This window comes from Zea mays, chromosome 3, assembly GCF_902167145.1.
Source record: "Zea mays cultivar B73 chromosome 3, Zm-B73-REFERENCE-NAM-5.0, whole genome shotgun sequence".
NCBI classification, from domain to species: Eukaryota; Viridiplantae; Streptophyta; class Magnoliopsida; order Poales; family Poaceae; genus Zea; species Zea mays.
This window is the reverse complement of record NC_050098.1, coordinates 235,451,829-235,475,982: the sequence shown is the minus strand read 5'-3', so window position 1 is coordinate 235,475,982 and position 24,154 is coordinate 235,451,829. Positions and strand designations below refer to the sequence as shown.

Here is a 24,154-nt window from a genome sequence, read left to right as displayed (position 1 = left end):
ACCACATTGCAAAAGCCTCCCAATATGACAAATTAAATACTTGCAGGTTCATCACTGTAATTGTAACATAAAGATCTGGCTTTTCTTTCTAAGAATATATATATATATATATATATATATATATATATATATATATATATATATATATATATATATATATATATATATATATATATATATATATATAGCCACATTCCTTCCATGGTTTCGGCTCAATAGCATCAACATATTTCCTACCAGGACACCTTAAACAAACGCAGCAGGATACAGCTGCCAGCTAAACATGACACTGTGACTCTTCATAGAATGTTCGCCTGCCTACAGTACGAGCAGGAGAAACAAAAACAAAAAAATGACTGCTTCAGCCACGCTGTTTCTTTGAGCTAGGTAAATCATCATCGTAGTGACCGCCATCTTCCGCCCCATCTTTCTCGCCCTTCTTCCTAGCCAGAATCTTGTTGATCTTGTGGAGGTCATTCGTCAGCTTCTGGTCCTTGTTCTGCTTCCTGGTTTTCCTGCCGTCCTGCATCTTCACCCCGAACTGGAAGGCAGCCTTCGGCATGGCTTCTTTCTGATCGTTGTACTTGGCCCACTCCTCTTCAGTCTCGAAGTCCCACCTGTGAAGACGGCCCTTCGCCTGCTCAAGAATCATATATCAGAATACACTACAGAGATGGTCCAAAAGCGCCAGTGATAAAAGTTCATGTATCATTCCACAACACAAGTGACCGTGGACCTGAGTAAACCATTTTAAACCAAGAGACACAATGGCTGCTATATCACAACTGAAGATGTACAGGATAAACAACCAGAACAAAGTAATATAAGGACAACAGTCTTCGGGTTATGCTCAGATACCAGACTGAACAGTAACTAAAAAGATCTCACAAAACAGCTAGAACACCAGACTGTAAGTTTTCAGGATTTTCAAATGCGTAATAAAGAAACATGATGCAGAAATGAGTTTTCAGTTCTGATCAATTCAAAAGCAAATGCAACATAATAAACAATGACTAAGTGATGCCTAGTCTATCCACTGCGATTTCACAGAACCCCTTGCCACAGGCATAGGCTTGCATTTGAAAGGGAACTTGTGTGCGTGAGATCTTAATTTTTTCGCTTACCCGTCCACCCATATCCATCTTCGATAAATCATCTTCATCATCGCTTCCTGCGATCTCATTATTATACTCCTGGTAACCAGGATAACACTCTGAGTAACTATCTGAAATAAAATTTGGATCTCTCTCCCGTTCGTCCTTTTCCCTCAGCTGATTAAGCCTTTGATCGTCACGTTTGAAAACAGAACCTAAACCCCGATCCTTGTCTGCCTGAGTCATGAACCTCGGATCCTGTGATATACTGGGGTCAGCTAACACATCATATTCCTGTGTGCTTTGCTGCACGTACTGCTCTGGATAACCCAACTGCTGTTCTGCATACACATAGCTTGACCAGTCACCTTGATATCCAGCAGCTGCCATCTGGGCTTGAACAGCATCATACCCATTCTGGCACCATAAAAGACATTAATATTATGACCAAGTTGAATAAAATGCAAATAAAACTAAAAATAGGTTACAGCAGGACATGAACATGGAGAGATAACAAATACACCGCCAGCCTCTAACATTCAAAGCGCACAGCCAAAGTTACAGGTATCCACCAGAACCTACGTCACTGAACATTTATAGGCTTACCGGCTGTTGCCAAGCTTGAGCAGGTTCAGATGGTGGTACAGGGCCATACATGGGTTCAATGAAATTGGACTGCTTCTGATGGTTATGTGGGGATTCATCCATATCAGAAACAGGGCTCTGACTCATTTCCTCGTTAGGAACTGTATAGTCAACTCCATCTCCAACAAAAATGTCATCATCGTCTGCTCTTGCAACAGGGACTGGTTGTTTCTCCTTTCCAGTGAAATTATTGTTCTGAGGGGGTCGAGCTGGTGGTGGTGGCATATCTGATTGATGTTTCTGAGTAGAACCATTAATTTTGGAAGGTTTTACTGACTCATCACAGTCGCCACTTGCCAAATTGTTCTTCCCTGCATTATAGCAAACATATTACATACCTTATCCACTAAACACCTGAAGATAATTCTACAAAAAATACTAGCAACACGATTGAAACAAAATTCATGCACCCTGGCAAAATTAACTTTGCTTTTAGTTCAGTTGTGCTCATGTTATGATGACCGGAGGGAGTATATAACTAAAAATGTGTTAGATCTTCCAAATAACACACTGTAGCATATTTCCTAGTGTATTTACCATGAAAGCTTTTCTGTTATCATATTCTAACTCAACAAGATCCCTACTATATTAGTTATTCTCTCAAAAACACCTTTTATATCTCTCTCCTTTTTCTTTTTCTTCAAAACCTTCCCTGATGATCCAAGCCGAAGGTACGTCATAATTTTAGCAATCCTGTCAAGTACAGAACCATCCACACTTACAGTTACCATCTCCTGCAAAAAATAAGGTCATTAAGAAAAGTTACAAAACACTCCAAAATGGGATACACATATTCAGAATACCTCTTGAACTGGGCAATCAGCTTTGCTCCTATGAAGAGTTGTTGGAATGTCATTGGTTACTACCTCCTCCTGATTGGATTATTAAAAGATAATTACTATGCTTTATAAACAAAAAACTTCAAAACCAAAATAAAAGGAGAGATGAAAATACAACAAAAGTTGGAATACAAAAGAAAAAAAAATCGGCAACACTGGCAACTTCACAAGAATAAGCTGTGCTGGTGCACTCCTACTCTAATATTCTGAGAAAATATATGAAAAGGATATGATTGCTGGTTTGTGATTCATGGTTTCCTTAATAGAATATGAACACAGAGGAAGTACTGTCTTTAGCAATTATGAGGCTATGATGCACCCAATGACAATCAAAATCGCATGAACTGTAAATCACGCCATCAGAGATAAAGTAAATTAACACTATACTTGAATATAATAGAGCATAATAAAAGCACAAGATTATTCAGTTTCCAGGTGAGAAATTCAGGAAATTGAATGAAGTTCTGCACTCAGGTGATCAGCAGAGAAGCAGACAATTTCTTATCATAGAACGAAACATAATCATGCATTTCATATACTGCAAAAGGTAACAAAAATCATAGGACATGCGTGTTAAATTCTCAGAATAAGAAGGTTAAAATACGAATATCTTAGTAAACAAATGTATAAACCAGTGTTCTTAAGGCGGTACGGTGAGGTGAGGAGCTGGACCACCGCCTTAACGCCTAGGCAGGCAAGGCGCCTAGAATTATATGAGCGCCTGGACGCCTAGGCGTCACCTAGGTGACGCCTTAAAAACACTGGTATAAACAAAAAAAATCAATTTCTTACAATGCTATGGATATTTATACATAATGCCATGTCTGTAAGTATAAATGAGCACTATTGTACTTTTCAGGGAATTACCAAGTTGTAAATAAATGACATCCGACCAGGAAGAAACAATTCATTCTCTTTAATTATGCTTTGAGGCTTTATGATCCACTGGTAGACAGACTGCAACCAACAAAGAATGAAAATCAATAGCCATATTGTATTAACCATTAACGTATGAAGGAAAAAAACTCACTGAAAAGTGATAACTAAAAAGGAAACATACCTTTGCAGTTGCAGTGCGGAAGGAGACTGCCTGATCTTCTTTTGTTGCCCTGAACAACAAAAGTGAAAGATAAGTGTTTATGCTCCCAAAGCACTAGGTGCATCCTGAGTAGAAACATGAGACTGTTAGCAAGTATTGTAATATCTCAAACTGGGAGACGGATGGATATTATATTTTACATTGTACCAAAGGGTGGTGCTAATGATGGCAGGAAATGATAATTTGCTGAGATAATGTTTAGTTGTTTACATACATTCCAAATGGAACACAAAATCATTGATTGTACTTTCGTCAAAAAATCATTGATCGTTCATGATGGCTCCAGGAATGCTGGCACAGTTATGTAGTACAAGTGATCCAAATGCAAAATGTTACAGGAGGCATAACCCCTTTCTTAATTTATAGGAACAAGAAATTTATTCACATATAAAACTCTTCTAAAATTCAAGAGGAAGGAAATTGGATTTCTTAAATCAGTTCAAACTTCGAAACTTGGAGGTAGCCAAAAAGAAGTTTGGTCCATATAATTGGGTCATCATAGAAAAAATATATATGTATGGGCTTGTTTTCTGTAAAAGTGAATGACTGAATACCATGTACATGACAGTCACTATTATAGGCATACTACAGCATTCGAAATACAAACTGCATACAGTGACTTTTTCAACCCTACTCGATGTTGCAATCATATAAGGGAAAACTATGATAACATGACATAAGGCTGGGAATTACCTTGACTTTGCATCCTTCCCATCCTCTGCCTCAGGTTTCTTTTCAATTTCACTCCGTACTTTGTGAAGTAGAGCATAGCCCAGGCCCTTGACCAGATGTGTATGCTCCAAATCACCTTAAAAGCATAAAGTGGAAATGGAAAGTCAATCGAAGAGCAGCTCATCAGATGGAAACCTAAAGAACAGCATCTGGGACTGGTAGTCACCAGCCAATATCCAATAATAGTGTCACCTTATCTACCTTTATTTTCTATTACAAGAATACATGCATGACTGGTTGCTTAGGTTAAAGGATCAAATGGGTGCTAACTCTTTATATTTCACTTACACCCCGTTTGGATCTTTGGAATTCAATTCCATTCTAATAATAGTAATTTAGGCATATATAAATTAAACTAATTCGCTTTTATACAAAATATATTTGTATACTATTACTAGGTCCATGCCCGTGCGTTGCTACGGGAGTAAAAAAATTATGTAAAACATAGATACGGAACGACAAACATCACTATGACATGCAAAATCAGTGTGGCAAACATTATCAATATCACTTTAAATTATTTCTAAAGAGTCATGTTGGCCTAAAACACAAGCAACACAAATTGCCTCAAACAACACAGAGCAGGTACACCAACTTGTGATGCTGTTAGTTTTGTGTCTATGACCACGCAACAACACAATGCTAATTTGATAAAAAAAAGGCATACAGACACATAACTGGAACTGATCTCCAATTCTTAGATAAATTTCACAACAAAGCATCAGCACAGGTTACACTCATAGCAATGTTCATACATCATAAGTTCACAGCCAAATAGCGATGTGCCACTGAATCCAAGGCATTGGCTTCCTCGGCGACGACACTGCCCACTCGTTGCTACAAGATAAAACCATGAGAATAAATAACGAAGTACCTATAAATAAGCAGTACAATAGGACCACCAGTTGCTCATCAACAGGGGATTTCTGCGAAATCAATGAACACAAAATTACATGGACTACAAAATCATTATCACAAAAAGGATAATAGAAGAAGGTATCTAGGTGCAGTCCCATCATCAAGCAAAATTCTTATTTAAAAACATAATATTAAGGAAATTATATCCTAAATCAAATATTTTCTCAACTCCGACAAGGGAAAAAGTTAATGTGTATCTGTCTTTGCTACCCGTTCACTTCCAGCAAGGTCAATTAGCCATAATTTGCTCTTTGTACATTCTTCATTCATCGAGTTTTATCCTTTGATCATTACACAGTGAATACTGAAGTTGAACAAAAATGGATGGTTGCAGCATTTCTTCAATTAAACAACAATGTTCAAAAGTGATACCTGCATATTCCATGATCAAGTCAGTTTGGTAGCCAATGGCCAAGTGTTGCCTTGTGGCCTTGCCCATGCTCCAGTTTGATAGGTAATGCACAGTGAGGTGAGGAACTGCTTGCGCTAGCAATAGCAGGTGAGAAAGAATAGTAACATTGTTCCAAGCAATATAATCCTGGCAAACACCACATCTTTTAGCAAGAAAAACGGTCCTAGACTACCAGCAACAATATATATTCATGTATGAACATAAGGGTCAACTTGCTACATACTGAAACAACCAAATTACATTCAATTCCAAGGTAAAAAAGAGAGGTAGACCGGTAGCTAACAAAAAATGTGCCCATTGAAATTACTAAAACTAAAGCCTAGACTTGAATATAAAAGACAACATACCGTGTTATCCCTGTCTGAAAAGGACCCTGTCCTGAAAACATGGAAATATAACCAGCAAGAAAGTGCATGACATGTTTTCCTAGGGTTTCTCTCTGTTGGCGCATCTGCATTGCCCACACAATAGGAGAATGTACATTACCATTTCACTTCAAAACAATAAAATAGAATGTACATTACCATTTCACTTCAAAACAATAAAAGGATCAAATGGGTGCTAACTCTTTATATTTCACTTACACCCCGTTTGGATCTTTGGAATTCAATTCCATTCTAATAATAGTAATTTAGGCATATATAAATTAAACTAATTCGCTTTTATACAAAATATATTTGTATACTATTATTAGCAAGATGTCGGAGATATTTATGTCCTACATTTTTACTATAGAGGAGTGGAACGAAGAGTGTCATGTAAGTTACAGAGTAGAAACAAATTCTAGCAATGCATAAAATCATTTCCTATCCTCTACCCTATGAATTTGAGATAGTCTTATATCTGAACTTTGGAAAGTGGTGGAATACCAAATTTCAAACTAAATAAGTTACTTTATTAAGTGAATTTCAATTTCTTTAAAATGAAGGGAACCAAACGCCCCGTTAGAGAAAACGATGTTCCTAACCTAAGGACGCTGGGCATTACCAATTTACCAAATTTATAAGATTAAGTTAAACAACACTCATTTTTACAGAAGTCAGCAGCTCTCATTTTTACAGAAGTCATGATTCAGACAGCTCAGTGCAAAGGTATGCCATACACAAAAAATTCAAAACAGAGGTAAGTAGACATGCCAAAGGAAGTTTCACCACAAAAAGGAAACTATCTCCTTAAAGAAAGCACAGAATCACAACCAACCTCCAAGATATTTGCTTTTCTCAATTGAAATCTTGTGGGCATCCGCCAACCTGTGACACAAACATTGCAGAGATTAGGATTCCAGAAAACATAGAAAAATACATGCCAGATCAATGAACATGTGATCCATTACCTCAAATCACTCCCAGGAGGTGCCACTGCATGAAACGAACCAAGTTCTGTAGGTTCATAATCAGGGTTTTGATCTTCACGCCGCTCCTTAGCACGATCACGATACCTGGGTGTCTCTGGTTCTTCTTTTTTCTTCTCCTCGCTGAATGGAGAACAAGAGAAATTGGAGCTCACCCAATCACTTACAGTGAGTAACATGATCACGGGCCCTGATACATACACATCCTAAAAGGCTGAAAACGTGTGTGGATTCAGTCCAAGACCAGAGTCGCTGATTGTGGGGTCCTGAACATTATCATAGCTCCCTTGCAGTATGTGACATGTATGAAAAATAGAATTTTGCAGAGATGGATAGTAGTATATTGCAGAGACAAACATAATGGTGGTTATTCGGGCTTTTGCGAAGGAGTACAGGTAACAGCGAATCACCACCAGAGGGTGAAAGTAAATCCAAGTAATGTAGCAGATGGACTAGATGACTAGAAGGCTAAGCTACAACAGCAGTCATGGTTGCATTTCAAGTTCCAGCCATTCGCGTAACTGTCACAACAACAGTAAGAAATTAACGGTACCATCAAGAGCTGTGGTTTCATTCATGATTTTTTTCCCTGCATAATAATTTTCAGAAAAAAACAGCTATAAGCCTATAATTGGTGGACGATTCGACAAGACTAACTACAGTAGGCTCCTTCCAAAGGGAGGCAGCTCTGATTTTACTGTCCAAACCCCAAGCATAAGACGCGATCTCTCTCTCTCTCTCTCTCTCTCTCTCTCTCTCTCTCTCTCTCTCTCTCTCTCTCCATAGAATCATTCGAGGTGAAATTAGAACGACGCAAAAACTAAAGGCGCGGCTCACGGGATCGTACAGGAGATTCGGTCTTAATGTACCTTGCTTACAATAGCTATGGCAGCGGAAGATGGGAAGGAGCGAGGCAACAGCGGTGGCGTCGACGGCGCCGCGGCAGGGAGCGGAGGGAAGCCGGGACGGAGGCGCCGGTCGGGGATTTGGAGGAGGCGGGGGACTGGCGGTGCCGGAGTGACTTTTTCGGTTTGGCCCTCGGATTTCGCTGGTGCTTGCAGACGACACCGGATCAGGATTATGTGTTGCCTGAGGGGTGAGTTTAGTTTATGTCACCTCAATATTTTAATGTTAATTACGAATATTAAATATAGTCATTGAATATTTTAATAATAATTATAGTATTAAATATAATCTAATTATAAAACCAATTACACCTATGAACATTAAACAATGAATAAATCTAATTAATCCTATATTTAATGATCACAATTAATATTTAGATATTTGATGAGACTCAGACTAAAATTTAATTAGGAAACCAAACATTCAATTAGCGCAGAAATTAAAGAGTTTTACTCTACTGACTTGAGAATATCTTCTTAAGGGCATGTATAATATAGATACTACGTTTTGGTTCCCCAAACATTAGATATACCTAAGAAATCTTTCATATAACCTAACCTATCTAAGTCTTGTATCTTATTCATTATAACTTTTCAAAATATGAACCATTTGTATGGTTTGTATGATAGAATCATATCTAGACTTAGAGAGCCGTGGTAGAGACGTTTCTTCACTAAGGTATCGTCTCTTATGTTTTTTATACTTATCTCCTTGATACCGATAGACATTTATGTGAGTTGTACATGCCTTAATATAATATTCAGGGTTGTCTTATCGTCTAAGGGAAATTTTTTATAATTAATACTCACAATTGATATTTGACGTGACACGAACAAAACTTTAATGAGAAAAACAAACACCCAATTAGCGCATAAATTCAAGAGTTTTTCTAGACCGACTTGCAAATATCTTCTTACAGCTAGTTTGAAAACCTCATTTTCTTAAGGAATTTTTTTTTCTAAGAGAAATTAGTTTATTTTCCCTTAGAAAAATAATAATCATTTGAGAAAATAGAGTTTTCAAACTAGCTTAGCTCAATATATCCGGGGCTGTCTCATCGTGTACGGGTCAAAAAATTTATTTTTGCTGCACTCGTATCTAGTATCTACCATAATTCACGTACCCGTGTCAGGGTAGCAGGAACTGTTGAAAAATTAGACAAATTCCAAATTAAATTCCGAATATAAATCATGACCAAATCAGAAGAACTGAAACAAAAGCCAAATCAGATGATGCGTACTGATTAGACTTACTGATTGTTGGCGCGCGCCAGGATCAGATGGGTTGACGAGGTCAGCAGATCACGAGCAGTCGCGTGAAGACGCTTCCCAAAAACCTTATTCGCCCTCTCCCGGTGCAGGATCTAGAAGACGAAGGGTTCCGGAGACCTGCTCTCCTGATCGCAGATGCACCTCTGCGGTCGGGACGAAGGGAACTAAAAGGCGGCTCAGCTATGAAGAGAGGCGAAAGCGAACTGGGATCTGGGATGAATTGGAGGCTGGCTGCCGGGCTCCTTTTATAGGGCCGAGTCCGCGACCCCCGTGCTTATCCACCCACGAAAATCTCGCAATCAGTTGAGATTTTGTAGCGATCGGTTAGGATAAGCGTAACAGCCAAGAAACCAAAAAATCAAACGGCAAAAGGTAGCCGCGCCCCCGCAAGGCGAGGGGCCGGATTTCGGCGGACCATTCACGCGCATGTCGTGCGCCCGCGCCCTTCGCCCCGCCCCGCCCGGCCAGGCCAGGCCAGGCCAGGCCAGGCGAGGCGAGGCGAGCGAGCGCGCGCGCGCGTGTGGCTCTCCACACTCTCTCCTCTCATCCATGACTTGGTGAGTGAGTGTGGCTTCCATATTTAAGTTAGCTCTACTCCACAAGAGCTAGCAATATGGTGCTATTGGTTCCACCTATCCCTTTGCCATCCACTTATATGGGCTTTTTGAGATTTTCCTGGGATTTATTTGAATAACTTAATTGGGCCAAGCCCATAAATCCTAACAATCCCCCACCAGATCTCAAATGCCCATCTGCAGTTTTCGCCACTGTTCACTACCGTTTAATATACTAGTTTTTCAGCAGAGACTGTTAAGTTGAACTTCCGCCTAGAACTCCAAGTTACACCAACCCACAACTTGGACAATGGACTATGCCTTGAATTGCAAGTTTTGCGTGAATGGGTTTCACTTGAAGTCATGACTAGTACTTGGCTACCAGTAGTCCCCTTCTCGGGTGGAGCATATACGTCGTACTCCAAGGTCTCTTCATGAGTTTACTAGAGATCACCCAGATCTCATAGACTGCGACGTTAGACAGTCTAACTCATATAGGTGTGTTCTTTCAAGAATGTTCTGCAGGACAACATCTTCGCTAATACAAGCCAACAGAACACATTAAGGCACAAAGCCAACCTGCCTTACAGCATTTGAGAGTATTGCATCTTTACTTAGAGAGGGTCAAAGGTTACTCTCCTCAGTTCACCAATGGCTTGTTCTTCCCAGGACCTAATTCACGGGATCTCCGATCACATAGACTGGGTTTCCACCATGGCAACTTTATTCGGGTCTCATACCCATCTCTCTCGATGCGATTTCTATCACATTACGTGGTAGTCCCTTGGTAAAAGGATCTGCCAGATTCTTATCTGTTGAAATATAAGTCACACTTATAACTCCGGAGTTTCTCAACTTTCTGACAGACTTCAACCGTCTTTTGACATGTCTTGATGACTTTCCATTATCCTTAGAACTCGTCACTTTAGCAATCACTGTCTGATTGTCACAGTTCATAAGGATAGCTGGTATTGGTTTCTCAACCACCGGCAAGTCCATCAAGAGTTCACGCAACCATTCTGCCTCAACGGTTGCTGTGTCAAGTGCAGCTAGCTCGGCTTCCATGGTTGACCTCGTCAAAATGGTCTGCTTGCATGACCTCCATGATACCGCACCTCCACCAATAGTAAAGACATAACCACTGGTGGCATAAAGCTCGTCTGCATCAGATATCCAGTTCGAATCACTATATCCTTCAAGTACTGCATGCTGACCAGAATAGTGAATTCCATAACTCATTGTACCTTGCAGGTAGCGCATAACCCGCCCAAGTGCATGCCAATGATCAGTCCCGGGGTTTGACATGAACCTACTCAATTTGCTCACAGCAAACGAGATATCGGGCCTTGTTGCACCAGCAAGATACATGAGTGAACCGACAATCTGAGAGTATGTCAATTGGTCTAAACCAATTCTCTTGTTCTTTCGCAGTGTCACACTGGGATCATAAGGTGTTGAAGAAGGTTTGCACTCAGAGAAGCCAAATCGCTTCAAAACCTTTTCAACATAGTGAGATTGCGAGAGAGTAATCCCACCATCTGCCTTAATCAGCTTGATGTTTAGAATCACATCAGCTTCTCCCAGATCTTTCATATCAAAACTCTTTGATAGAAAAGACTTGACTTCATTGATCACATCAATGTTTGTGCCAAATATCAATATATCATCAACATATAAGCACAATATAACTCCTTCGCCCCCACCACAGCGATAATATACACACCTGTCTGCCTCATTAATGGCAAAGCCTGCAGACGTTAGAGTAGTGTCAAACTTCTCATGCCACTGCTTTGGTGCTTGCTTCAGACCATACAAAGATTTCAATAACTTGCACACCTTGCTTTCTTGACCCTTTACTACAAATCCATCAGGTTGTTCCATATAGATTTCCTCGTCCAGCTCTCCATTAAGAAAAGCTGTCTTTACATCCATCTGATGAACAAGGAGACCATACGAGGCAGCCAAAGAAAGTAGTACTCGAATAGTGGTCATTCTAGCAACAGGTGAGTAAGTATCAAAGAAGTCTTCTCCTTCTTTCTGAGTATAGCCTTTAGCCACAAGCCTAGCCTTGTACTTTTCAATTGTACCATCAGGCTTGAGCTTCTTTTTAAACACCCACTTACAACCCACGGGTTTGCATCCATAGGGTCGATCAGTGACTTCCCATGTACCATTTGAAAGAATAGAATCCATCTCATTATGAACTGCTTCTTTCCAATCATCTGCATCTGGAGATGCAAATGCTTCTGCAATGGTAGTAGGAGTATCGTCCACAAGGTACACAATGAAATCATTACCAAAGGATTTTTCAACCCTTTGTCTCTTGCTCCTTTTAGGAGCATCATTGTCATCCTCCTCTAGGACAATTTCATGTGGCTGTTCAAAACTCTCAATAGGTGTATTATGTTCAGGAATTATCTCAGAAGAGTATCTAGAATTGCTATGAATGTCTTTCATTGGAAATATATGCTCAAAGAAAGTAGCATCACGTGATTCCATAATAGTATCAACATACACATCAGGAACTTCAGATTTAACTACTAAAAATCTATATGCTATGCTACACGAAGCATATCCAAGAAAGACACAATCCACTGTCCTTGGACCAAGCTTGCGTTTTTTATTAATTGGTACATTGACTTTCGCCATGCACCCCCAAGTGCGCAAGTATGAAAGTGATGGTTTTCTCCCAACCCACTTCTCATAAGGGGTTTTCTCTTCTTTGCCCATAGGAATTCTATTCAGAACATGACATGAAGTCAGGACTGCCTCCCCCCACCATGCCTTAGATAAACCAGAAGTGTCTAACATGGCATTCACCAGGTCAGTCAACGTACGGTTTTTCCTTTCAGCAATCCCGTTTGACTCGGGTGAATAGGGAGGAGTCCTCTCATGAATAATGCCATGTTCTGCACAGAAATCGTCAAAGACTTTGGGAAAGAACTCACCACCACGATCTGATCTAAGACGTTTGATCTTTCTCTCTAGTTGGTTTTCAACCTCAGCCTTATAGATTTTAAAGTAGTCTAAAGCCTCATCTTTAGTTTTTAGCAAGTATACATAGCAAAATCTAGACGCATCATCAATCAATGTCATGAAGTATCTCTTACCACCTTTTGTCAACACACCATTCATCTCACAAAGATCAGAATGTATGAGTTCTAGTGGTGCCAGGTGTCTCTCCTCAGCAGCCTTATGAGGCTTTCGAGGTTGCTTCGACTGCACACAACTATGGCACTTAGAACCTTTGACTATGGTGATATTCGGAATTAAACTCATGGTTGCAAGCCGAGACATAGAGCCAAAATTAATATGACACAAACGAGAATGCCAAATACTCGCAAGATCATCAACATTAGCACAAATATGGTTCACAGACTTATTATTGAAATCTAACAAAGAAAAGCGGAACAAGCCTCCGCAATCATAGCCTTTACCAATAAATTGTCCAGACTTGGACACAACTAATTTATTGGACTCTAAAACTACCTTGAACCCATCTCTACATAGAAGGGTTCCGCTAACGAGATTCTTGTGTATAGAAGGGACATGATGCACGTTCTTCAGCTGCACGATCTTTCCCGAAGTAAACTTCAGATCCACCGTGCCAGTGCCATGAACAGAAGCATGTGACCCATTCCCCATTAGCACGGAAGAATCCCGGGCGCCCTGATAAGAAGAGAACAAGTTGATGTCAGAACACACATGAACATTAGCACCAGTATCAAGCCACCAGCTAGGTGATTGAAATACTGAGAAGATGAAAGGTAAATTACCATACCCTTTGTCTTCCTCATTGCTAGCGACCACTGTGTTGACATTGCCCTTTTTGCCACGGCGATCCGCTCGATCGGGACAATCCTTGGCAAAATGACCCGCCTCGCCACATGCGAAACATGTCAATTCAGCCTTGTTCTTCTTCTTCTTGAAGTTGGTAGTTTTGTTGGGCTTGTTAGATTTTGGCTTTCCTTTGCCCTTGTTGTGGTTCTTCTGAACCATGTTGGCGCTGGAGTGGCCCTCGCCTCCTTTAGATCCCGTGTCCTTAGCCCGAGCTTTCTCCTCAACATCCAGAGACGCTATCAGATTTTCAACTGATATCTCCTGTCTCTTATGTTTCAGAGCTGTGGCGAAGTTCCTCCATGTAGAAGGCAACTTTGCAATAATGCATCCGGCCACAAATCGGTCAGGAAGGACTATCTTAAGGTGGTCGAGCTCCTTGGCTATACACTGTATTTCATGAGCTTGCTCTACAATAGAGCGATTATCAACCATCTTATAATCATGAAAGCTCTCCATGATATACAGGTCACTGCCAGCATCTGATGCACCATACTTAGTAGTAAGTGCATCCCACAACTGTTTCCCGTCTGTGTACTGCATATTCGCATCAACCAGACGGTCAACAAGGGCGCTAAGAACGGCTCCCGTGAACATAGTATTGGCATGGTCGTACTCTTTCTCCTGTTCAGGAGTCAGTGGACCCTCAGGTCTGCCTTTACTAACATGGAAGACATTCATAGCAGTAAGCCAGAGCGTGGCCTTGACTTGCCATCTCTTAAAGTGCATACCATTAAACTTTTCTGGCTTCAGCGCGTCGGCAAAAGCAGCCATAGAAAAACTAGGAAATTGTCTACAATAAGGTTTTTGGATTGTTGAAAAATTAGACAAATTCCAAATTAAATTCCGAATATAAATCATGACCAAATCAGAAGAACTGAAACAAAAGCCAAATCAGATGATGCGTACTGATTAGACTTACTGATTGTTGGCGCGCGCCAGGATCAGATGGGTTGACGAGGTCAGCAGATCACGAGCAGTCGCGTGAAGACGCTTCCCAAAAACCTTATTCGCCCTCTCCCGGTGCAGGATCTAGAAGACGAAGGGTTCCGGAGACCTGCTCTCCTGATCGCAGATGCACCTCTGCGGTCGGGACGAAGGGAACTAAAAGGCGGCTCAGCTATGAAGAGAGGCGAAAGCGAACTGGGATCTGGGATGAATTGGAGGCTGGCTGCCGGGCTCCTTTTATAGGGCCGAGTCCGCGACCCCCGTGCTTATCCACCCACGAAAATCTCGCAATCAGTTGAGATTTTGTAGCGATCGGTTAGGATAAGCGTAACAGCCAAGAAACCAAAAAATCAAACGGCAAAAGGTAGCCGCGCCCCCGCAAGGCGAGGGGCCGGATTTCGGCGGACCATTCACGCGCATGTCGTGCGCCCGCGCCCTTCGCCCCGCCCCGCCCCGGCCCGGCCCGGCCAGGCGAGCGAGCGCGCGCGCGCGCGTGTGGCTCTCCACACTCTCTCCTCTCATCCATGACTTGGTGAGTGAGTGTGGCTTCCATATTTAAGTTAGCTCTACTCCACAAGAGCTAGCAATATGGTGCTATTGGTTCCACCTATCCCTTTGCCATCCACTTATATGGGCTTTTTGAGATTTTCCTGGGATTTATTTGAATAACTTAATTGGGCCAAGCCCATAAATCCTAACAGGAACTTGGAAGCATGCCTCTGCTCTTCTGCTCTGCCCGGAATGGTACTGATTAGCAGCAGTAGCTTGGTCATCTGTTCCCAACTTGCAAAAGTTACGAGTTACGACCTCCGAGTATCTTTACTTTCCAGTTCCATTCATTGTCAAACCAAACTAATGAGAAAGAACAGTGTTATTTATACGCAAGCATGGAGATGAGCATGCTTAAACAACTAACAGTAGATGGTCTCTGCCTAGTGCCTAGCACTCATTTGGGAAAGCAAAGGACACGGTAACATACTCCCTCCATAAGGAAACATGTAATCCGTGGCAAAAAACTACCCAATGGGAGGCCTAAGCAACATAGAGTTTCGCCTATTTATTTTTCCTACGTCAATGATAAAACAGAGTACACCACTGCTGTAACTTCGCTCGATGTGTACCTATGCAAGCTATGTGAACTTCACTGCAGAAACATGAACAATCTTCTTCGGCAGAAACTCTGGCTGAAAACCCGAATCAGTCTTTTACGTCCATGATTCCACCTGATGTAACCTGGAAAACGTGATATTGGTCAAGGGAAACAAGTTATGTGTATCACACATTGATAGCTTGTATCATCTAAAACATTCATTCAGTCATGGCAGTTAGCACTTAGCAGGAATGGTTCACTATCAGTAGAGTTTGGTATGCAAGGTAATCTAGCTAGATTTTGGCAAGCTGTGAAAGTAAGGCGACCATTAGCACAGGCAGTAAACATGGACAAACAAAGCAAAAAGGATATAGCTTCTCCTTCAGGAAGGTTAGGTGCATCGAAGATCTTGCAGACACGCTGCTCGCCTTTTCCTTTCCTCAGCATCAATCTGATGGTGGCAGCATGCGCCAACACATGGCCGCCTGCTGGTTTCTTTGGATCGGTTATGAACATGCCGCCACCTGGATCAGCAATCACTGCAACACAAAAGGGAGACAGCTTAGAATTTGAAACTCATTGACCTGTAAACTCCTGGAATTGATACAGTGCTAAATAACAACAAAGCCCACCTTGGTTGGTGATGTACACTGCAACATTGAATTCCTCGGCAATCTTGGTAAGGCGTGACAGCATCTGTGCTAGCTTTTGCTGCAATATCACAGCAGATATATACATGCATAAGCAAGCGTCATTTTTACGAGCTGCCTACTGCCATTGAAATGAATTGAAGAGAATACCTGGCGCTCTGCTAGTTCACCCCTGCCACTGAAATCAACACGGAACAGTGCAATCACAGAATCCACAATCTGTTTCCAGGACAACAGAAATACACATGAGCAGTTGAGCACAACTCAGATTTATAGAAATGAATGCACTTTACACTTTCAGTCCTACCAGAAGCTTGAAAGGTTCTTCAGCCATTTTGGCAGCAAGGCCCAGGAGCAAGTTGTACTGGTGCTCATATGTGTACGCACGAGCATATATGATCTAACCAGAAACACACATAAAATTAAGCAAGCAATTTGGTCTATTAGTCATGAAATGGGCTAATAGGAAGGAGAAATGTTAAATACATGCAAATTCATACATTGTCGAGAACAGCATTGGCATCCATCCCAAATCTCTCAGCAATTGGCACAATGCGTTCAGGTCGGCTGGAAACTTCATTAAGGAAACAATTTGGAGACGACAGGAATAATTATAAATTTTTGAGAATCAGCTTGACAAATAACTCCCAAAGATACAATGTTCCCTCAGTGTCAATGTAGGCAACCTTTCCATTCCCCCCATGCATGTGGATTGGAAGCTGCATTTTCATCAATCAGAAATAAGAAAGTAGTTGTTTCTTTGTATCCTCAAATTCTATTGCTTCTATACTTCCATGGTCTACGTGCTTTCTAAAAAAAATTGATACAGGGGGTGAACCTGAGTGGAGACACATAGGGTATGAGCCAACTGGGTCTTCCCTGACCTGCAAACAACCAGATAACAATATAACATACATTTCAAACTAAAAAGTCGGAACTGAACTCTGAAATATAGTTACAGAAGCACATCATAAGTCAACGTTCACTGTGACTATTCTCAGTACATATTCAAGACAGTTCCTTTCATTTGCATGTAAGAGGTATGTGCACGATTGTGTTGTATGCAATGACAAATTGCCCCCAATACCATCAAAATTATACAACAAATAATTGTTTCATGTACTGTTCATTTTACAGAAAACAAAGATCCCACCTTAATTTCATTGTCATTAAAGAATCACTTTGCATCAAAGGAATGGTGAGAAAATTGTATTCATATGGTTAAGTTAGCAAAGCAAAAGCATGATTAGAAACTATAAGGTGCACTACTAGTGATAGCAATGCCTCTGGAATATGAGACAATAAATAAACGTGGTGCAAGACGGTTGGAAAGGTAGAATCATCAAGCTAAATACACTAATACATTACTAAGCTAGACCTAAATACATTTATTACAAGTGTAACCCCATATCATAAATATCAACTATACACATAGTCACATAATATGGCTCCTGCAGCAGAACTTCAGAGAAAAAGAAACAACAGGAGAAAGAACATCGAGATACCGGAACTCCCCGAATGCCTCTGTGATGCAAAGTGTTTCAATCCCCCCTTCAAAATTTAAACATATCCATCTATTAGACTAATACGATGGCATGACTGATCACACAACAGATTTCAGATATATTACCGCCAAGCAGCTCATCAAGTGCCTGGCTCCCGGTTGTAATCCGAACAACAGACTTCCGCTTCAAATAAGCCAAAATAAATCAAAGAGCCTTAAAGGGAAACACGTACGAGAAGTAATTAAAAGTGCTCAACCAGATTCAATAGCTAATCAACCTTTGTCAGTTAGTTTACATACTACAAGCACTCAAGCATTGGTTATACTTATCACTCATAAGATAAACCAAACTGATAAACCATACACCAATTAGTAGCTTAAATGCAATTTTCTTACCTTGAGAAGGAGATCATTTCCTGTCATGAAGCCCTGGTTCTGTGTCAAACAAACAAACAAAAAGGGAATTTCAAGATAACATATAATACATCTATCACATAGAAGTTTAGTAAGCAAAAGCAACTTAAAGGGTCAAACCAGAAGTTTTTCTGCTGCCTCGCAGATCTTATCAACTTTTGCTTCAGACAAACCTTTGATTCCTGTAAGGTTCTGCAAGCCGATCCATGAATTAGAACAACAGCCATATGTTCAGAATATTGAAGAAATGAAAGCAAGCATGCAAGTGCACAAACAAGATATCAATTTATACACTGAGCAACGAAGATTCAGACAGACAGAACAAATATTTGGGTATCGGGATGCGTAGTTCAGAACCTTCTTGGTATGCATCATTAGGCCATTGCAAGTGTAAATCCCTGCATCCTGCAGCTTCCTCACGTCTCCTGCATTTATCCCCTGAGAAATCACTGCGCCAAACAGATGCATGCGCCACAGATTAGCTTGAACGCAGGAATTATGTATGTTGAGAACTCAAATTAATAGGGTTGCACGACACAAATGGAAAATAAAACACAACGTGGATCCTGTTTTCCAACAAAATACGAAACGATAGCACAGAATGATTAAAACGGTCTAAACCCAGTAACCCACAAAATAATAAACGCAGAACTTCGATAAAACGTGGGGAAAACTCCCACCAATTTGTGCCACAACGCATCAGTAGTTTATTCGCAAAACCCTGGAAATTTTTGGGAAATCGGAAGGGGGCGCCAGACGCAAAACCCCACTTCGAATGCCGAGATCAAGCTCAAATCACACGAACTTCACTTCGAAGTAGACTGAAATTCGCGAACCCAAAAGCTAACGGTAGAAGGCAGAAGTTATCCGCCGTGCTAAGCGACTGGAGTATCGATCGATCAGGGTGGTACAACACAAACGGAAATAATAATTGTCTATCCACACAAAAGTCCCTGGATGGCAGGATAGAATGAACTAATTTCGAATTCCACTGCACTTGGCTGATCATTTTGACAGAGTGAGATCGTGAACTCAGAGACCGAGGCTAAATTCAGACCAATCTATCTATGCAGCAGCAACGTACGGTAGTACACACTGAATCACCGCTTAGAACGAATTGGCCGCAGGATTTCGAACAAACTTATGGAATAGTAGAACCCCACGAAGTTACGCCACGATGCAACACAAGCACCAGTTGGTTACCAAAACTACTGGAAATTGTTGGGGGATCAGAAGCAACCCAAAACCCCAACTAAGCGCACCGAACAAAAACAAACAAATGCCGACACCAAGCACAAACCGCAGCAACTTCGCTTCGAAGCGACACCGCTCGGATCGAAATTTACGAACCCAGAAGCGAAACGTCAGAAGGCGGAAGCGATCCACCCGCCGTGGAAGGCGCGCGCGGCTGCAGCACCGATCAGGGTGGTAGGACAGGACGCCGCGCGCGCAGAACAAAGTAATGCACTAATGCGGGAGGAGAGAAGGCGCGACGTACGCTTGTCGATGGACTCAAAGCACTCCTCCTCCTCGTCGACGCTGGCGGCGTCTATGAGCTGGAGCTGCCCGCCCTCATCCGCGTGCCTGGTCGGCGCCATGTGCCTGCACTAGTAGCCCGATCGGGGGACGGAGGAGGAGTTACACGCGCGAGGGCGGTGAGTGCAGGACACGCGATGGCAAGAGAAGCTGGAGCAGCTAGCTTACCTGCGGCAGGAGGAGGAGGCAATGGCCGGGTGGGGCTTGGACGCTTGGAGGAGGGGCAAGCTGAGGCGAATGGCAAGACTCGAGAGATTGTTGGGGAGAGACGATCAGACGTGAGTCGACAGACGAGTGGGGGTGTCGTGTGCCGCGGACCGCGGTACCGGTGCGAGGGTGTACTGTGTACTTGAGGGTGCTGAGGCCGGAGGACCTTCTCGCTCTCGAACGGATCGTGTGCTCGGCCGTTGGGCTGGGCTAGGAGCCTAGGAATGGGTTGATTTCAGTCTAGGGAAGTCGCGGTCAGCCATAGGATGGACCAACATGATCAAGTGTACCAGGACTTTGCGGCCCAGAGTCAGGGGAGACTCAGCTCATTGCCCACGGTCCGTTAAGGATGTGTTTGCTTCAAATTTTTAAACGAGATTTGGGCCCCGTTTGGCTCCATTAGTCTTAGGACTAAAGTTTAGTCCCTAAACTAAACTTTAGTCTCTATATTGTTTAGTTGTAGGGGCTAAACAGATTTTAAATACATTAAATGTAATACATAAAGATCAAAATACTCTTTTTTTTGTTTCACACTAGTTTTCTAGGCAAGGGTAATTAGAGTAAATATTCCCCTTTAGTCCCTTTTAGCATCTATGTAAGGGACTAAAGACTAAGGGCTTGTTTGGTTTGTGGCTAACTGTGCCCCACTTTGCCTAAGGTTAGTTATTCGAATTGAATAACTAACCTTAGGCAGAAAAGTTAGGCAAAATGTGGCAATTGAGGTAACGAACCAAACATGCCCTAAAACCAATTAGTCCCTACTTTAGTCCTTCCGTTTGGCAAAATAGAGACTAAATGAGACTAAAAGTCAGGGACTAAAATTAGTCTCTCTAACCAAACGGGCCTTGCTATAAAAAATTTAGAACCTCAACTAAACAAATATAATTGAAAGGGAAATAGTTTCAATATTCCCTATAATCGGTTTTGGTGTTTGACGACCATCACAAACCTTGTGGACTAACCGGTTTGTCTAATTGATCATTCCACAGGTGCATAAGTTCATCTACAACTATTCTAAAGTCGACTGTCCGGAATACCGTAGATTATTCTGGACAGGAGAAGCTTTTTGGAAAATCACATAAGCGCGGACCGTCTGGGCCCTTGCGGCGGACCGTCCGCGAAACTAGGGTGAGCCTAGGACAGAACCAATACAAAAACACAAGTCTACACTACGGACCGTCCGATGGAAAGCCAAGCACCGTCCGAGACCAAGCGCGGACCATCCGGCCTCAGGCGCGGACCATCAGGTCGGTGAAGAACCGAAAAACCCGAAGGTGACGGGTTCGGTAAAATGAATTATAGCATCCTCGCGGACCGTCCGGGGTGCATGACCGGACCGTCTGCGACTGCTTTTATCTGACATCTGACGACACATTAAATGCTATATAGCCGTTGATATAGCCGTTACTGCTGATCGTTGCGATTTCAGCCGTTGATGTGCAGGGGCGGACTGTCCGGACCAGGGGCGCGGACCGTCCGCGGTCGGTAGAAAAGGAGCAACGGCTAGGAAGTGGTTGAGGGCTATAAATACAACCCCAACCACCTCCATTCATGACACCCAAGCATTCCAATCCTTCACATTCAATACAAGAGCTAGCAATCCATTCCAAGACACAATCAAAGCTTCCAATCTCTCCAAGTTCCACAATTAAGACAAGTGATCATTAGTGATTAGTGACTTGAGAGAGAGAGTGATCTGTGTGTTATTTGTCGCTCTTGTCGCTTAGCTTTTGCAATCGTGCTTTCTTCCTTCTCATTCCAAGACACTATTCATCGATCATCCGATCACCCTAAATTTCAACTACTCATCCATCATGCTATCCAGTCCACCTAAGACCAGCCAGACCCATATTTCAGTCATACGAACTCCGGTGACTGTGATTTTCCTTCCAGTAGGGAACTTCCCATCTGGTCACCCATCCCAGGTTTCTCTAAGTTGAGCACGCTTAACTTTGAGATTCCTTCGAACCAGGCTTCCAAACTCCGATTCCAATAATTCTTGTTTCTAAATTCTTATCAAATTATTCCCTATCCAACCATGTCATCACTTAAGTATGGTTCATATTCCAGAAAACTCCCAAAATACTCTTGTCCCATATTCTGCATATAACTCTCCTGTTCATACTAAGTCAGACGATTCATATGTCACTATTCTCACCAACAATGAACTTCATTGTGCTACACCACATACACCCAGCTATAAATACACCCAGCTACCCTCTCCCTCTCCACACACACTCAACACCCTCAGCCAAGGCAAACACCCCACTCACTTAGTTACTCCGCTCTGCCGGCTACACGCATAGTGTCGCTTCGCCTCCAGTCCACCCTCCTGGTAAGCACCTCCGCTCCACCACTAGTAGTATCTCAACACCACATGACACAGATTCTACTCACGACTCTACCCATCCATATATCGCTATTCTGACCACTATACTAAATATTTGTTGGTATACTTGTTGGTTTGTATGTTTGCTTATTCATGTTGCATAGTTATCGGAGCGTTCATGTCGTCTCGTGGAGGCCAGATCTGCAAGTCTACGCCAGGCAGTGGAGCTAGAAGACAGTTCCGCGAGCTCCTCTTCCCCCTTCGTCGGATAAGCACGACAAACTCACTGGATCCCTTTGATGCATAAATTACCTATGATTTTTCAACCACAACCCTCAGCCTGTTATTTTATGCATGATATGATTTTGAGACAAGTTATTATGGCCACCCAGCCGGGATCAAAAGAAAATGCTTTTCAAAATGTGTATAATGAAGGGTTTTCACCCTTATCACCTTTGAGTAGGGATCATCAGGGACTCCCTGGTTTAGGGGAGGGCCTCAGGTGTTGGCTCAGCCAGGTTAGGTGTGAGCAGAAGGATTGTCCTCTCATATAAGGACTGGTTTGTCATCCTTCACTAACTGTACTCATGATAAGTACAACCACTCGAGACTGTATGGGTAGACACTCAATCTGAACTCGTGCGGTCCAAACCCCAGGGTTATGAAGGCTGGGGAGCACCGGGAGGATAAGGAGGGGGAATGTTTTGTCTAGTTTGGACATGGCGGTGGCCTGACTCCTTCCGATATAACCGTTAAGGTAAGGACGTGCGAGGAAAGAAAGAGATTCGGTTTCGGGTCTCATTGGCCATGAGATCGCAGAGCCGGACTAGTGGGTAAAGTGTACACCTCTACGCAGAGTTTGAAAACCTATTCGAATAGTCCATGTCCACAGGAATGGACAAGTCTAGTGTGGTATGACAATTAGTGTTTTGTTTTCCAAAAAAAGGTGCTTTTGAAAAGTGGTTTTTAAAAAGGTCCGGTGGTTTAGTCGTGAGCTATGATGGACGGGAAGTCCAGTAGCTGTTTTTGAAAATGAAAACCAGTGGAAAACTGCTGAGATACCTGGATGGTTTAGTCCAGGGGATTTTGTTCTATACTGAAAAACTTCCTGCTCCTTTGCGAGAGGATGCGCTTTGAAAAATACAAAATGTTTTACAAAACAACCCTGCATCAAATATTGTTGTTTCTGCAAAATATCCTGAGATCTACATATTCCATGCATTATATATGATTTCCCCATTCCGCGAGTGAAGGTGGGCTGCTGAGTACGTTTGTACTCACCCTTGCTTATTTGTTGTTTTTTAGAGAAGGAGATCGTTGATCGGGTAAGAGTTATGCTTGTTCCCAACCTTGCCTGTGGCTGTTGGACCGCTGATTTGCTTTGCTGCGTATATCGGGCTGCTTTAACCCCACTCTGATGATATGTCCCGAGTTGTGGACCAACTCTTAAAGTTGTTCGCCACCTTTATAGGTTTGTCTCGTTCTGAAACTATCTGTTGTATAAATGTGTTTACTAGCCTCCTAGGACTAGTAATTGTGTCACATTTGAGTCCCAGAGGATTGGGGCGCTTCAGGTACCCACCATCCACACAAGAACATCATAACGACCGACATGCCGCTTGAGCTACTCCACATGGATTTATTCGGCCCGATCGCTTACATAAGCATCGACGGGAGTAAGTATTGTCTTGTAATTGTGGATGATTATTCTCGCTTCACTTAGGTATTCTTTTTGTAGGAAAAATCTCAAACCTAAGAGACTTTAAAGGGATTCTTGAGACAGGCTCAAAACGAGTTCAGATTGAGAATAAAAAAGAT

General features: G+C 42.1%; 2 protein-coding genes across 16 annotated transcripts; both read right to left on the bottom strand.

The window, feature by feature from the left end:
- Window positions 1-160: 160 nt before the first annotated feature.
- LOC103651660 (suppressor of mec-8 and unc-52 protein homolog 2) lies at window positions 161-8,161 on the bottom strand. 13 transcript variants are annotated; one of them, XM_035966540.1, is made up of 14 exons: window positions 7,960-8,161; window positions 7,073-7,213; window positions 6,940-6,989; window positions 6,087-6,190; window positions 5,700-5,865; window positions 5,284-5,335; window positions 4,371-4,485; window positions 3,639-3,687; window positions 3,446-3,535; window positions 2,543-2,611; window positions 2,350-2,473; window positions 1,701-2,050; window positions 1,125-1,511; window positions 161-637 (listed from the first exon to the last, which is right to left on the bottom strand). In XM_035966540.1, the coding sequence occupies exons 5-14, from the start codon at window positions 5,703-5,705 to the stop codon at window positions 362-364; spliced, it is 1,518 nt and encodes a 505-aa protein (XP_035822433.1). In that variant the 5' UTR covers window positions 5,706-5,865; window positions 6,087-6,190; window positions 6,940-6,989; window positions 7,073-7,213; window positions 7,960-8,161; the 3' UTR covers window positions 161-361. The 13 variants fall into 13 exon arrangements, with proteins under 13 accessions (XP_035822433.1, XP_035822437.1, XP_035822435.1 ...); XM_035966544.1 differs by having other exon boundaries at window positions 5,700-5,813; XM_035966542.1 differs by having other exon boundaries at window positions 7,073-7,280; window positions 7,960-8,152.
- Window positions 8,162-15,401: 7,240 nt separating this feature from the next.
- On the bottom strand, window positions 15,402-20,124 carry LOC100273470 (meiotic recombination protein DMC1). 3 transcript variants are annotated; one of them, NM_001147907.1, is made up of 15 exons: window positions 19,969-20,097; window positions 19,763-19,871; window positions 18,622-18,713; window positions 18,385-18,456; window positions 18,247-18,285; window positions 17,977-18,034; window positions 17,852-17,897; window positions 17,185-17,230; window positions 17,004-17,065; window positions 16,847-16,913; window positions 16,654-16,746; window positions 16,497-16,565; window positions 16,329-16,407; window positions 16,069-16,235; window positions 15,402-15,848 (listed from the first exon to the last, which is right to left on the bottom strand). In NM_001147907.1, exons 2-15 carry the CDS (start codon window positions 19,860-19,862, stop codon window positions 15,804-15,806), a joined length of 1,035 nt encoding a protein of 344 aa, NP_001141379.1. In that variant the 5' UTR covers window positions 19,863-19,871; window positions 19,969-20,097; the 3' UTR covers window positions 15,402-15,803. The 3 variants fall into 3 exon arrangements, with proteins under 3 accessions (NP_001141379.1, XP_008672438.1, XP_008672439.1); XM_008674216.3 differs by having other exon boundaries at window positions 15,421-15,848; window positions 19,763-19,866; window positions 19,969-20,124; XM_008674217.3 differs by having other exon boundaries at window positions 15,421-15,848; window positions 17,977-18,028; window positions 19,763-19,866; window positions 19,969-20,124.
- Window positions 20,125-24,154: the final 4,030 nt, after the last annotated feature.

What these genes read in the sequence shown, in the direction of transcription:
- LOC100273470 (XM_008674216.3), bottom strand. Translation starts at nt 19,862, where the DNA reads ATGGCGCCGACCAGGCACGCGGATGAGGGCGGGCAGCTCCAGCTCATA. An exon ending in GAGGCATTCGGGGAGTTCCG is followed by an intron (nt 17,231 to 17,851) that starts GTATCTCGATGT and finishes GGTTGTTTGCAG; the next exon opens with GTCAGGGAAGACCCAGTTGG. An exon ending in ACCTTCCTGAAGGAGAAGCT is followed by an intron (nt 15,849 to 16,068) that starts ATATCCTTTTTG and finishes GACCAATATCAC; the next exon opens with GTTTTCCAGGTTACATCAGG.
- LOC103651660 (XM_035966535.1), bottom strand. Translation starts at nt 7,269, where the DNA reads ATGTTACTCACTGTAAGTGATTGGGTGAGCTCCAATTTCTCTTGTTCT. An exon ending in GAAAAGCAAATATCTTGGAG is followed by an intron (nt 6,191 to 6,939) that starts GTTGGTTGTGAT and finishes TGGGCAATGCAG; the next exon opens with ATGCGCCAACAGAGAGAAAC. An exon ending in CTTGATCATGGAATATGCAG is followed by an intron (nt 4,486 to 5,699) that starts GTATCACTTTTG and finishes TATGCTTTTAAG; the next exon opens with GTGATTTGGAGCATACACAT.